The following is a 12,119-nucleotide window of genomic DNA, read 5'->3' on the forward strand; positions in this document are numbered from 1 at the left end:
GGGGTTTTGTTGGGTTTTATGGGGTTATTATGGGGTTTTATTGGGTTCTTATGGGGTTTTATAGGGTTGTTATGGGGTTTTATGGGGTTTTATTGGGTTCTTATGGGGTTTTATGGGGTTCTTATGGGGTTTTGGTGGGTGTTACGGAGTTTTGTTGGGTTCTTATGGGGTTTTATTGGGTTCTTATGGGGTCTTGTTGGATTGTTATGGGGTTTTGTTGGGTGTTACGGGGTTGTGGGGTTGCTATGGGGTTTTTATGGGGTTTCTATGGGGTTCTATGGGGTGTGAAGTGCTGCCTGCCCCATAGGACTACTCGGTGGAGGGGATGAGCGACTCCCTGCTGACCTTCCTACAGCACCTGAGGGAGTTCGGGCTGGTGTTCCAAAGGAAGGTGGGGGCGCTATGGGGCAGGGGGGGGCGCTATGGGGCAGGGGGGGATGCTATGGGGCAGGGGGGGATGCTATGGGGCAGGGGGGGATGCTATGGGGCAGGGGGGGACGCTATGGGGCAGGGGGGGATGCTATGGGGCAGGGGGAGACGCTATGGGGCAGGGGGGGGCGCTATGGGGCAGGGGGGGACGCTATGGGGCAGGGGGGGATGCTATGGGGCAGGGGGGGATGCTATGGGGCAGGGGGGGACGCTATGGGGCAGGGGGGGACACTATGGGGCAGGGGGGGATGCTATGGGGCAGGGGGGGACGCTATGGGGCAGGGGGGGATGCTATGGGGCAGGGGGAGACGCTATGGGGCAGGGGGGGGCGCTATGGGGCAGGGGGGGGCGCTATGGGGCAGGGGGGGATGCTATGGGGCAGGGGGGGATGCTATGGGGCAGGGGGGACGCTATGGGGCAGGGGGGGATGCTATGGGGCAGGGGGGGACGCTATGGGGCAGGGGGGGATGCTATGGGGCAGGGGGAGACGCTATGGGGCAGGGGGGGGCGCTATGGGGCAGGGGGGGACGCTATGGGGCAGGGGGGGATGCTATGGGGCAGGGGGGGATGCTATGGGGCAGGGGGGGACGCTATGGGGCAGGGGGGGACACTATGGGGCAGGGGGGGATGCTATGGGGCAGGGGGGGACGCTATGGGGCAGGGGGGGATGCTATGGGGCAGGGGGGGACGCTATGGGGCAGGGGGGGATGCTATGGGGCAGGGGGAGACGCTATGGGGCAGGGGGGGGCGCTATGGGGCAGGGGGGGATGCTATGGGGCAGGGGGGGATGCTATGGGGCAGGGGGGGATGCTATGGGGCAGGGGGGGACGCTATGGGGCAGGGGGGGACACTATGGGGCAGGGGGGGATGCTATGGGGCAGGGGGGGACGCTATGGGGCAGGGGTGACGCTATGGGGCAGGGGGGGATGCTATGGGGCAGGGGGGGACGCTATGGGGCAGGGGGGGATGCTATGGGGCAGGGGGGGACGCTATGGGGCAGGGGGGGATGCTATGGGGCAGGGGGAGACGCTATGGGGCAGGGGGGGGCGCTATGGGGCAGGGGGGGACGCTATGGGGCAGGGGGGGATGCTATGGGGCAGGGGGGGGCGCTATGGGGCAGGGGGGGACGCTATGGGGCAGGGGGATGTCATGGGGACCCAGTGGGACCCAATAGGGACATTATGGGGTCAATAGGACATTATGGGGTCAATAGGACATTATGGGGTCAAGAGGACTCCATGGGGACATTGTGGGGCCAAATGGGGACATTATGGGGTCAATAGAACATTATGGGGTCAATGGGATTCCATAGGGACGTTATGGGGCCAGTGGGACATTATAGGGCCAAGGGAACACCATGGGGACATTATGGGGTCAATGGGGACATTATGGGGTCAAGGGGACTCCATGGGGACATTGTGGGGTCAATGGGGACATTGTGGGGTCAAGGGGACACCATGGGGACATTATGGGGTCAGTGGGATCCCATAGGGACATTATAGGGTCAAGGGGACCCAATGGGGCCATTATAGGGTCAAGGAGACATTATGGGGTCAAGGGGATCCCATGGGGCTATTATAGGATCAAGGGGATCCCATAGGGACATTATGGGGTCAAGGGGATTCTATGGGGACATTATGGGGCCAATGGGACATTATGGGGCCAAGGGAATCCCATAGGGCCATTATAGGGTCAAAGGGATCCCATAGGGATATTATAGGGTCAAGGAGACATTATGGGGTCAAGGAGATCCCATGGGGCTATTATAGGGTCAAGGGGACCCTATGGGGACATTATGGGGTCAAGAGGATTCTATGGGGACATTATGGGGCCAATGGGACATTATGGGGTCAAGGGAGCATTATGGGGCCAAGGGAATCCCATGGGGACATTATGGGGCCAATGGGACCCCATGGGGATATTATGGGGTCAAGGGGACATTATGGGTCAATGGGATCCCATAGGGACATTACAGGGTCAAGGGGACCCAATGGGGCCATTATAGGGTCAAGGGGATCCCATAGGGACATTATGGGGTCAAGGGGACCCAATGGGGCCATTATAGGGTCAGTGGGATCCCATAGGGACATTATAGGGTCAGGGGGACCCTATGGGGACATTATGGAGTCAAGGGGACATTATGGGTCAATGGGATCCCATGGGGCTATTATAGGGTCAAGGGGATTCTATGGGGACATTATGGGGTCAAGGGGATTCTATGGGGACATTATGGGGCCAATGGGACATTATGGGGTCAAGGGAGCATTATGGGGCCAAGGGAATCCCATGGGGACATTATGGGGTCACTGGGACCCTATGGGGATATTATGGGGTCAAGGGGACCCAATGGGGCCATTATAGGGTCAAGGGGACCCTATGGGGACATTATGGGGTCAGTGGGATTCCATAGGGACATTATGGGGCCAATGGGACATTATGGGGTCAAGGGGACACCATGGGGCCATTATAGGGTCAAGGGGACCCTATGGGGACATTGTGGGGTCAAGAGGATTCTATGGGGGACATTATGGGGCCAAGGGGGTCCCATGGGGACATTAAGGGGTCAATAGGGGCATTATGGGGTCAGTGGGATCCCATAGGGACATTATAGGGTCAAGGGGACCCAATGGGGCCATTATAGGGTCAAGGGGACACCATGGGGACATAATGGGGTCAGTGGGATCCCATAGAGACATTATGGGGTCAAGGGGACCCAATGGGGCCATTATAGGGTCAAGGAGGCATTATGGGGTCAAGGGGATCCCATAGGGCCATTATAGGGTCAAGGGGATCCCATAGGGACATTATAGGGTCAAGGGGACCCAATGGGGCCATTATAGGGTCAAGGGGATCCCATAGGGACATTATAGGGTCAAGGAGACATTATGGGGCCATTATAGGGTCAAGGAGACATTATGGGGTCAATGGGATCCCATGGGGACATTATGGGGTCACTGGGACCCTATGGGGACATTATGGGGTCAAGGGGGACATTATGGGTCAATGGGATCCCATAGGGACATTATAGGGTCAAGGAGACATTATAGGGTCAAGGGGACCCAATGGGGCCATTATAGGGTCAAGGAGACATTATGGGGTCAAGGGGATCCCATGGGGCTATTATAGGGTCAAGGGGACCCTATGGGGACATTATGGGGTCAAGGGGACACCGTGGGGACATTATGGGGTCAATGGGATCCCATGGGGACATTATAGGGTCAAGGAGACCCAATGGGGCCATTATAGGGTCAAGGAGACATTATAGGGTCAAGGGGACCCAATGGGGCCATTCTAGGGTCAAGGGGACATTATGGGGTCAATGGGATCCCATAGGGCCATTATAGGGTCAAGGGGATCCCATAGGGACATAATGGGGCCAATGGGCCCCAATGTGGACACAGGGAGGTTTATGGGTTTCCTGGCCCCATATCTCCGCCCCATAGCGTAAGTCCCGTCGCTTCTACCCCACACGTCTGGCCATCGCGTTGGCGTCGGGGACGTCGGGGGCACCACCAGAGCCCGACACCCGCGGCTTCATCGTGGTGGAGACCAACTACCGCATCTACGCCTACACCGGTGGGTGGCACCATGGTCCCTATGGGGTCCCTATGGGGTCATCATGGCCCTATGGGGTCCCTATGGGGTCATCATGGCCGTATGGGGTCCCTATGGGGTCCCTATGGGGTCATCATGGCCCTATGGGGTCCCTATGGGGTCATCATGGCCCTGTGTGGTCCCTATGGGGTCCCTATGGGGTCCCTATGGGGTCATCATGGCGCTGTGTGGTCCCTATGGGGTCATCATGGCCCTGTGTGGTCCCTATGGGGTCCCTATGGGGTCATCATGGCCATATGGGGTCCCTATGGGGTCATCATGGCCCTATGGGGTCATCATGGCCCTATGGGGTCCCTATAGGGTCATCATGGCCCTGTGTGGTCCCTATGGGGTCCCTATGGGGTCATCATGGCCCTGTGGGGTCCCTATGGGGTCCCTATGGGGTCATCATGGCCCTATGGGGTCCCTATGGGGTCATCATGGCCCTATGGGGTCCCTATGGGGTCCCTATGGGGTCATCATGGCCCTATGGGGTCCCTATGGGGTCATCATGGCCCTATGGGGTCCCTATGGGGTCCCTATGGGGTCATCATGTCCCTATGGGGTCCCTATGGGGTCATCATGGCCCTGTGTGGTCCCTATGGGGTCCCTATGGGGTCATCATGGCCCTATGGGGTCCCTATGGGGTCCCCTTGGCCCCATATCCCCCCATATCCCCCTATACCCCCCATATCCCCCCATACCCCACAGACTCGGAGCTGCAGGTCGCTCTCATCGCGCTCTTCTCGGAGCTCCTCTATCGTTTCCCCAACCTGGTGGTGGCTCAGGTGACGCGGGACAGCGTCCAGGCGGCCATCGCCAACGGGATCACGGCCGACCAGGTCAGTGGGGCGGCCCTATGGGGCTGGGGGGGTCCTATGGGGTAAGTTATGGGGTGTCAGGGTGTCCTATGGGGTGTTGAGGTTCCCTATGGGGTAAGATATGGGGTATTGAGGTGCCCTATGGGGTAAGATATGGGGTGTCGGGGTGCCCTATGGGGTGTTAAGGTGCCCTATGGGGTGTTGAGGTGTCCTATGGGGTGTTGGGGTGCCCTATGGGGTGTTGGGGTGCCCTATGGGGTGTTGAGGTGTCCTATGGGGTGTTGAGGTGCACTATGGGGTAAGCTATGGGGCATTGAGGTGCCCTATGGGGTGTTGAGGTGTCCTATGAGGTGTTGAGGTGCCCTGTGGGGTGTTAAGGTGCCCTATGGGGTGTCGGGGTGCCCTATGGGGTAAGATATGGGGTGTTAAGGTGCCCTATGGGGTGTTAAGGTGCCCTATGGGGTGTTAAAGTGTCCTATGGGGTAAGATATGGGGTGTCGGGGTGTCCTATGGGGTGTTGAGGTGTCCTATGGGGTGTTGAGGTGCCCTATGGGGTGTTGAGGTGCCCTATGGGGTAAGATATGGGGTGTCGGGGTGTCCTATGGGGTGTTGAGGTGCCCTATGGGGTGTTAAGGTGCCCTATGGGGTATTGGGGTGCCCTATGGGGTATTGAGGTGCCCTATGGGGTGTTAAGGTGTCCTATGGGGTGTTAGGGTGCCCTATGGGGTGTTGAGGTGTCCTATGGGGTGTTGGGGTGCCCTATGGGGTACGATATGGAGTATTGAGGTGTCCTATGGTGTGTTGAGGTGCCCCATGGGGTGTTTGGGTGCCCTATGGCGTGTTCTATGGGGTGTTGGGGTGCCCTATGGGGTATTGAGGTGCCCTATGGGGTGCTGAGGTGCCCTATGGGGTGTTGAGGTACCCTATGGGGTGTTAAGGTGCCCTATGGGGTGTTGAGGGGCCCTATGGGGTGTTGAGGTGCCCTATGGAGTGTTAAGGTGCCCTATGGGGTGTTGAGGTGTCCTATGGGGTGTTGGGGTGTCCTATGGGGTGTTGAGGTGTCCTATGGGGTGTTAAGGTGCGTTATGGGGTGTTAAGGTGCCCTATGGGGTATTGAGGTGCCCTATGGGGTGTTGAGGTGTCCTATGGGGTGTCGGGGTGTCCTATGGGGTGTTGAGGTGCCCTATGGGGTGTCGGGGTGTCCTATGGGGTGCTGAGGTGCCCTATGGGGTAAGATATGGGGTATTGAGGTGCCCTATGGGGTAAGATATGGGGTGTCGGGGTGTCCTATGGGGTAAGATATGGGGTGTCGGGGTGTCCTATGGGGTATTGAGGTGCCCTATGGGGTAAGATATGGGGTGTTTGGGTGCCCTATGGGGTAAGATATGGGGTATTGAGGTGCCCTATGGGGTGTTGAGGTGCCCTATGGGGTGTTAAGGTGCCCTATGGGGTATTGAGGTGCCCTATGGGGTGTTAAGGTGTCCTATGGGGTGTTGAGGTGCCCTATGGGGTGTTAAGGTGCCTTATGGGGTGTTGAGGTGACCTATGGGCTGTTGAGGTGCCCTATGGGGTAAGATATGGGGTATTGAGGTGCCCTATGGGGTATTGAGGTGTCCTATGGGGTGTTGAGGTGCCCTATGGGGTGTTAAGGTGCCCTATGGGGTGTTGAGGTGCCCTATGGGGTAAGATATGGGGTATTGAGGTGCCCTATGGGGTATTGGGGTGCCCTATGGGGTATTGAGGTGCCCTATGGGGCATTGAGGTGCCCTATGGGGTGTTGAGGTGCCCTATGGGGTATTGGGGTGTCCTATGGGGCATTGAGGTGCCTTATGGGGTGTTAAGGTGCCCTATGGGGTACGATATGGGGTGTTAAGGTGTCCTATGGGGTGTTGAGGTGCCCTATGGGGTATTGGGGTGCCCTATGGGGTATTGAGGTGCCCTATGGGGTGTTAAGGTGCCCTATGAGGTATTGGGGTGCCCTATGGGGTGTCGGGGTGCCCTATGGGGTGTTAAGGTGCCCTATGGGGTGTTGAGGTGCCCTATGGGGTGTTAAGGTGCCCTATGGGGTGTCGGGGTGCCCTATGGGGTGTTGAGGTGCCCTATGGGGTGTTGGGGTGTCCTATGGGGTATTGAGGTGCCCTATGGGGTGTTGAGGGGCCCTATGGGGTGTTGAGGTGCCCTATGGAGTGTTAAGGTGCCCTATGGGGTGTTGAGGGGCCCTATGGGGTATTGAGGTGCCCTATGGGGTATTGGGGTGCCCTATGGGGTGTTGAGGTGCCCTATGGGGTATTGAGGTGCCCTATGGGGTGTTGAGGTGCCCTATGGGGTATTGAGGTGCCCTATGGGGTGTTGAGGTGCCCTATGGGGTAAGATATGGGGTATTGAGGTGCCCTATGGGGTGTTTGGGTGCCCTATGGCGTGTTCTATGGGGTGTTGGGGTGCCCTATGGGGTGTTGAGGTGTCCTATGGGGTAAGCAATGGGGTATTGAGGTGCCTTATGGGGGGGTGCCCTATAGGGTAAGCCATGAGGCATTAGTATACTCTATGGGGCACTGGGGCGTTCCATAGGGGTGTTGAGGACCTATGGGGTGCCCTATAGGCCATCATGGTGGCACCCATAGGGCATTGGGTTGACTTATGGGGCAATGGGGTGACCTATGGGGCATCCCCCATTAACATCCCCCCCATCCCCCCCCATAGATCATCCACTTCCTCCGCACACGAGCTCACCCCATTATGGCCAAGCAGGTGAGCATCACTTGTGGGGCGCGGGGGGGACCCTATAGGACCCTATAGGACCCCTCCCCATATTGTGCCCCCCAACTGCCCCATAGAGCCCGGTGCTGCCCCCCACCATCACCGACCAGATCCGCCTATGGGAGCTGGAGAGGGACCGGCTGCGCTTCTCAGAGGGTAAATGGGGGGGGGGGACACAGTGGGGTCCCCAATTGGGGGGTGGGTGGGTTGGGGTGGTCCCAAAGGGTTGGGGGGCATCAATGGGGCCATCCAAGGCCTGGTGCCATCATGGGGGGGTATGTCTATGGGGTGGTGCCATCATTGGGGCCTACCAAAGCCTAGTGCCGCCATTGGGGCCTACCGAGGCCTGGTGCCATCATTGGGGCCTACCAAGGCCTAGTGCCGCCATTGGGGCCTACCGAGGCCTAGTGCCACCATTGGGGCCTACCAAGGCCTAGTGCCGCCATTGGGGCCTACCAAGGCCTGGTGCCATCATTGGGGCCTACCGAGGCCTAGTGCCACCATTGGGGCCTACTGAGGCCTAGTGCCACCACTGGGGCCTACCAAGGCCTAGTGCCACCATTGGGGCCTACTGAGGCCTAGTGCCGCCATTGGGGCCTACCAAGGCCTAGTGCCGCCATTGGGGCCTGCCGAGGCCTAGTGCCATCATTGGGGCCTACCGAGGCCTAGTGCCGCCATTGGGGCCTGCCGAGGCCTAGTGCCATCATTGGGGCCTACCAAGGCCTGGTGCCATCATTGGGGCCTACTGAGGCCTAGTGCCCCCATTGGGGCCTACTGAGGCCTAGTGCCCCCATTGGGGCCTACCGAGGCCTAGTGCCACCATTGGGGCCTACCAAGGCCTAGTGCCGCCATTGGGGCCTACCGAGGCCTAGTGCCGCCATTGGGGCCTACCGAGGCCTAGTGCCACCATTGGGGCCTACTGAGGCCTAGTGCCGCCATTGGGGCCTACCGAGGCCTAGTGTCATCACTGGGGCCTACCAAGGCCTAGTGCCGCCATTGGGGCCTACCAAGGCCTAGTGCCACCATTGGGGCCTACTGAGGCCTAGTGCCGCCATTGGGGCCTACCGAGGTCTAGTGCCATCATTGGGGCCTACCGAGGCCTAGTGCCACCACTGGGTCCTACCAAGGCCTAGTGCCACCATTGGGGCCTACCGAGGCCTAGTGCCGCCATTGGGGCCTACCAAGGCCTAGTGCCATCACTGGGGCCTACCGAGGCCTAGCGCCACCATTGGAGCCTACCAAGGCCTAGTGCCGCCATTGGGGCCTACCAAGGCCTAGTGCCACCATTGGGGCCTACCAAGGCCTAGTGCCATCATTGGGGCCTACTGAGGCCTAGTGCCACCATTGGAGCCTACCAAGGCCTAGTGCCACCATTGGGGCCTACCGAGGCCTAGTGCCACCATTGGGGCCTACCGAGGCCTAGTGCCGCCATTGGGGCCTACCAAGGCCTAGTGCCGCCATTGGGGCCTACCGAGGCCTAGTGCCGCCATTGGGGCCTACCGAGGCCTAGTGCCACCATTGGGGCCTACCAAGGCCTGGTGCCATCACTGGGGCCTACCGAGGCCTAGTGCCACCATTGGGGCCTACCGAGGCCTAGTGCCACCATTGGGGCCTACCAAGGCCTAGTGCCGTCATTGGGGCCTACCAAGGCCTAGTGCCATCACTGGGGCCTACCGAGGCCTAGTGCCACCATTGGGGCCTACCAAGGCCTGGTGCCACCATTGGGGCCTACCAAGGCCTAGTGCCATCACTGGGGCCTACCGAGGCCTAGTGCCACCATTGGGGCCATCTCTATGGGGTGGCGCCATCTTTAAGGCCTTCTCTATGGGTTGGGGCCATCATTGGGGCCATCTGAGGCCTAGTGCCACCATTATGGCCACCTCTATGGCTTGGGCCCATCTCTTCCTGTCCTCACCCCCCCCTTATCTCTCTTCCCCCCCCCACCCTTATCACCCAGGGGTGCTGTACAACCAGTTCCTGTCCCAGGTGGATTTCGAGGTCCTTCGTGACCACGCCAGATCTTTGGGGGTGTTGGTGTTTGAGAACCCGACCCGGCGTCTCATGGTGGTCACCCCGGCGGGTCACCCCGACGTCAAACGCTTCTGGAAGAGACAGAAGCACAGCACGTAGCGGGGACCCCCCCTCAATACAACACCCCCCCCCCCCAACCCCAAACCCACCCCCATATTCACACCCAAACCCCCCCCCCTTACCACAAACCTATCCCCAAACCCACCCTCAACACAAACCCACCCTCAAACCAACCCCAAACCCATCCTCAAATTCACCCCCAACCCCAACCCCACCCCCCCAAACCCACTCCAAGACCCCCCCCTTGAACCCCCACCCCCCAATCATCCCCTAATTCACCCCCCAACTCCATCCCAAACCCCCCCAACCCCAAACCCATCCCAAGATCCCTCCTCAAACCCACCCCCACCTCCAACCCACACTCAAACCCCCCCTCAAACCCACCCCAACCCCCCCAACCCCAAACCCACCCCCATATTCACCCCCAAAACCCCCCTCAAACCTACCCCCAACCCCCCCCCCACAAACACCCCCACCCCAACCCCAACTCACCATCCCCAAATTCACCCCCAAAACCCATCCCCAAACCCCCCCCAACCCAAAACCCCCTGAGACCCCCCCAAATTCAACCTCAAACCTATCCCCAAACCCCCAGCCTTAACCCTCCCCCTACCCTAAACCTCCCCCAAACCCCCCCCAACCCCAAATCCATCCCTAAATTAACCCCGAGAACCCCCCAACCCCAAAGCCATCCCTAACCCCCTTACCCCAAACTCATCCCAAGACCCCCCCCAAAACCTACCCCCAACCCCTCCCCAAAGCCCATCCCCAAACCCCAAACCCATTCCCTAACCCCAACCCCTCCCATCCCAAACCCATCCCAAACCCCAAACCCATCCCAAGATCCCTCCTCAAACCCACCCCCACCTCCAACCCACACTCAAACCCCCCCTCAAACCCACCCCAACCCCAAACCCACCCCCATATTCACCCCCAAAACCCCCCTCAAACCTACCCCCAACCCCCCCCCACAAACACCCCCAACCCAAACCCAACCCCAACCCACCATCCCCAAATTCACCCCCAAAGCCCATCCCCAAACCCCCCCCAACCCAAAACCCCCTGAGACCCCCCCAAACCCAACCTCAAACCTATCCCCAAACCCCCAGCCTTAACCCTCCCCCTACCCTAAACCTCCCCCAAACCCCCCCCAACCCCAAATCCATCCCTAAATTAACCCCGAGAACCCCCCAACCCCAAAGCCATCCCTAACCCCCTTACCCCAAACTCATCCCAAGACCCCCCCCAAAACCTACCCCCAACCCCCCCCCAAAGCCCATCCCCAAACCCCAAACCCATTCCCTAACCCCAACCCCTCCCATCCCAAACCCATCCCAAACCCCAAACCCATCCCAAGATCCCCCCTCAAACCCACTCCCACCCCAAACCCACACTCAAACCCCCCCTCAAACCCACCCCAACCCCAAACCCACCCCCATATTCACCCCCAAAACCCCCCTCAAACCTACCCCCAACCCCCCCCCCACAAACACCCCCAACCCAAACCCAACCCACCATCCCCAAATTCACCCCCAAAGCCCATCCCCAAACCCCAAACCCGTTCCCTAACCCCAACCCCCCCCACCCCAATCCCATCCCAAGATACCCCCTCAAACCCAACCCCAACCCCAAATCCATCCCCAAATTCACCCCCAACTCCCCCCAAACCCACCCCAAACCCACCCCAAACCCCCCTTACCCCAAACCCATCCCCAAATTCACCCCCAAACCCAACCCCAAACCCAACCCACCCGAGACCCCAACCCCATCCCCAAGACCCCCCCAACAAACCCATCCCCAACCTCCCCTTACCCCAAACTCATCCCAAGACTCCCCCCCCTCAAACCCCTCCCAACCCCAAACCCACCCCCAAATTCACCCCTAAACCCACCTCAAACCCACCCCAAACCCACCTACCCCAACCCCAAACCCATCCCCAAATTCACCCCCAAACCCAACCCCAAACCCACCCCCAACCCCCCCCAACCCCAAACCCATCCCAAGACCCCCCCCCAAACCCCTTTTTGACCCATATATGAGGTGTGGGGTGGGGTGGGTCAGGGATGGGGTGAGGCCTAAACAAATCCACAATAAAACAAAGGGTTTTTGGTAACGCTGTAAAGTAAACTTTTAATAAACCATTTTCATACAAAATAAACCCATTTTCACCTTTTTCTCCACAAAATAACCCCAATTTTCCACCAAATTAACCCTATTTCCCCCCAAAATTATCCATTTTCTCTCAAAATACCCCATTTTCACCCAATTTACCCCAAAATACCCCATTTTCCCTCAAGTTGGCCTGATTTCCCCACAAAATAACCCATTTTCCCCCAAAGTAACCCAATTTCCCTCAAAATACCCCATTTTCCCCCAAAATAACCCAAAATTGCCATAAAATCGAGAAGAAAAAAGCAAAAAGAAGCA

The 12,119-nt window shown here is 59.0% G+C and overlaps 1 protein-coding gene across 1 annotated transcript; it reads left to right on the forward strand.

The window, feature by feature from the left end:
• Window positions 1-231: 231 nt before the first annotated feature.
• Window positions 232-10,198, forward strand: GTF2H4 (general transcription factor IIH subunit 4). The gene is made up of 6 exons (XM_085535922.1): window positions 232-391; window positions 3,873-4,005; window positions 4,735-4,865; window positions 7,545-7,592; window positions 7,679-7,757; window positions 9,559-10,198. Exons 1-6 carry the CDS (start codon window positions 326-328, stop codon window positions 9,729-9,731), a joined length of 630 nt encoding a protein of 209 aa, XP_085392048.1. The 5' UTR covers window positions 232-325; the 3' UTR covers window positions 9,732-10,198.
• Window positions 10,199-12,119: the final 1,921 nt, after the last annotated feature.

Source organism: Coturnix japonica, unplaced genomic scaffold (assembly GCF_054131305.1).
Source record: "Coturnix japonica strain WE unplaced genomic scaffold, WE-NBRP24 Scf237, whole genome shotgun sequence".
NCBI lineage: Eukaryota > Metazoa > Chordata > Aves > Galliformes > Phasianidae > Coturnix > Coturnix japonica.

Coding starts and splice junctions, on each gene's coding strand:
- GTF2H4 (XM_085535922.1), top strand. CDS start 326: ATGAGCGACTCCCTGCTGACCTTCCTACAGCACCTGAGGGAGTTCGGG. Junction 392..3,872: donor GGCTGGTGTTCCAAAGGAAG/GTGGGGGCGCTA, acceptor TCCGCCCCATAG/CGTAAGTCCCGTCGCTTCTA. Junction 4,866..7,544: donor ACGGGATCACGGCCGACCAG/GTCAGTGGGGCG, acceptor CCCCCCCCATAG/ATCATCCACTTCCTCCGCAC.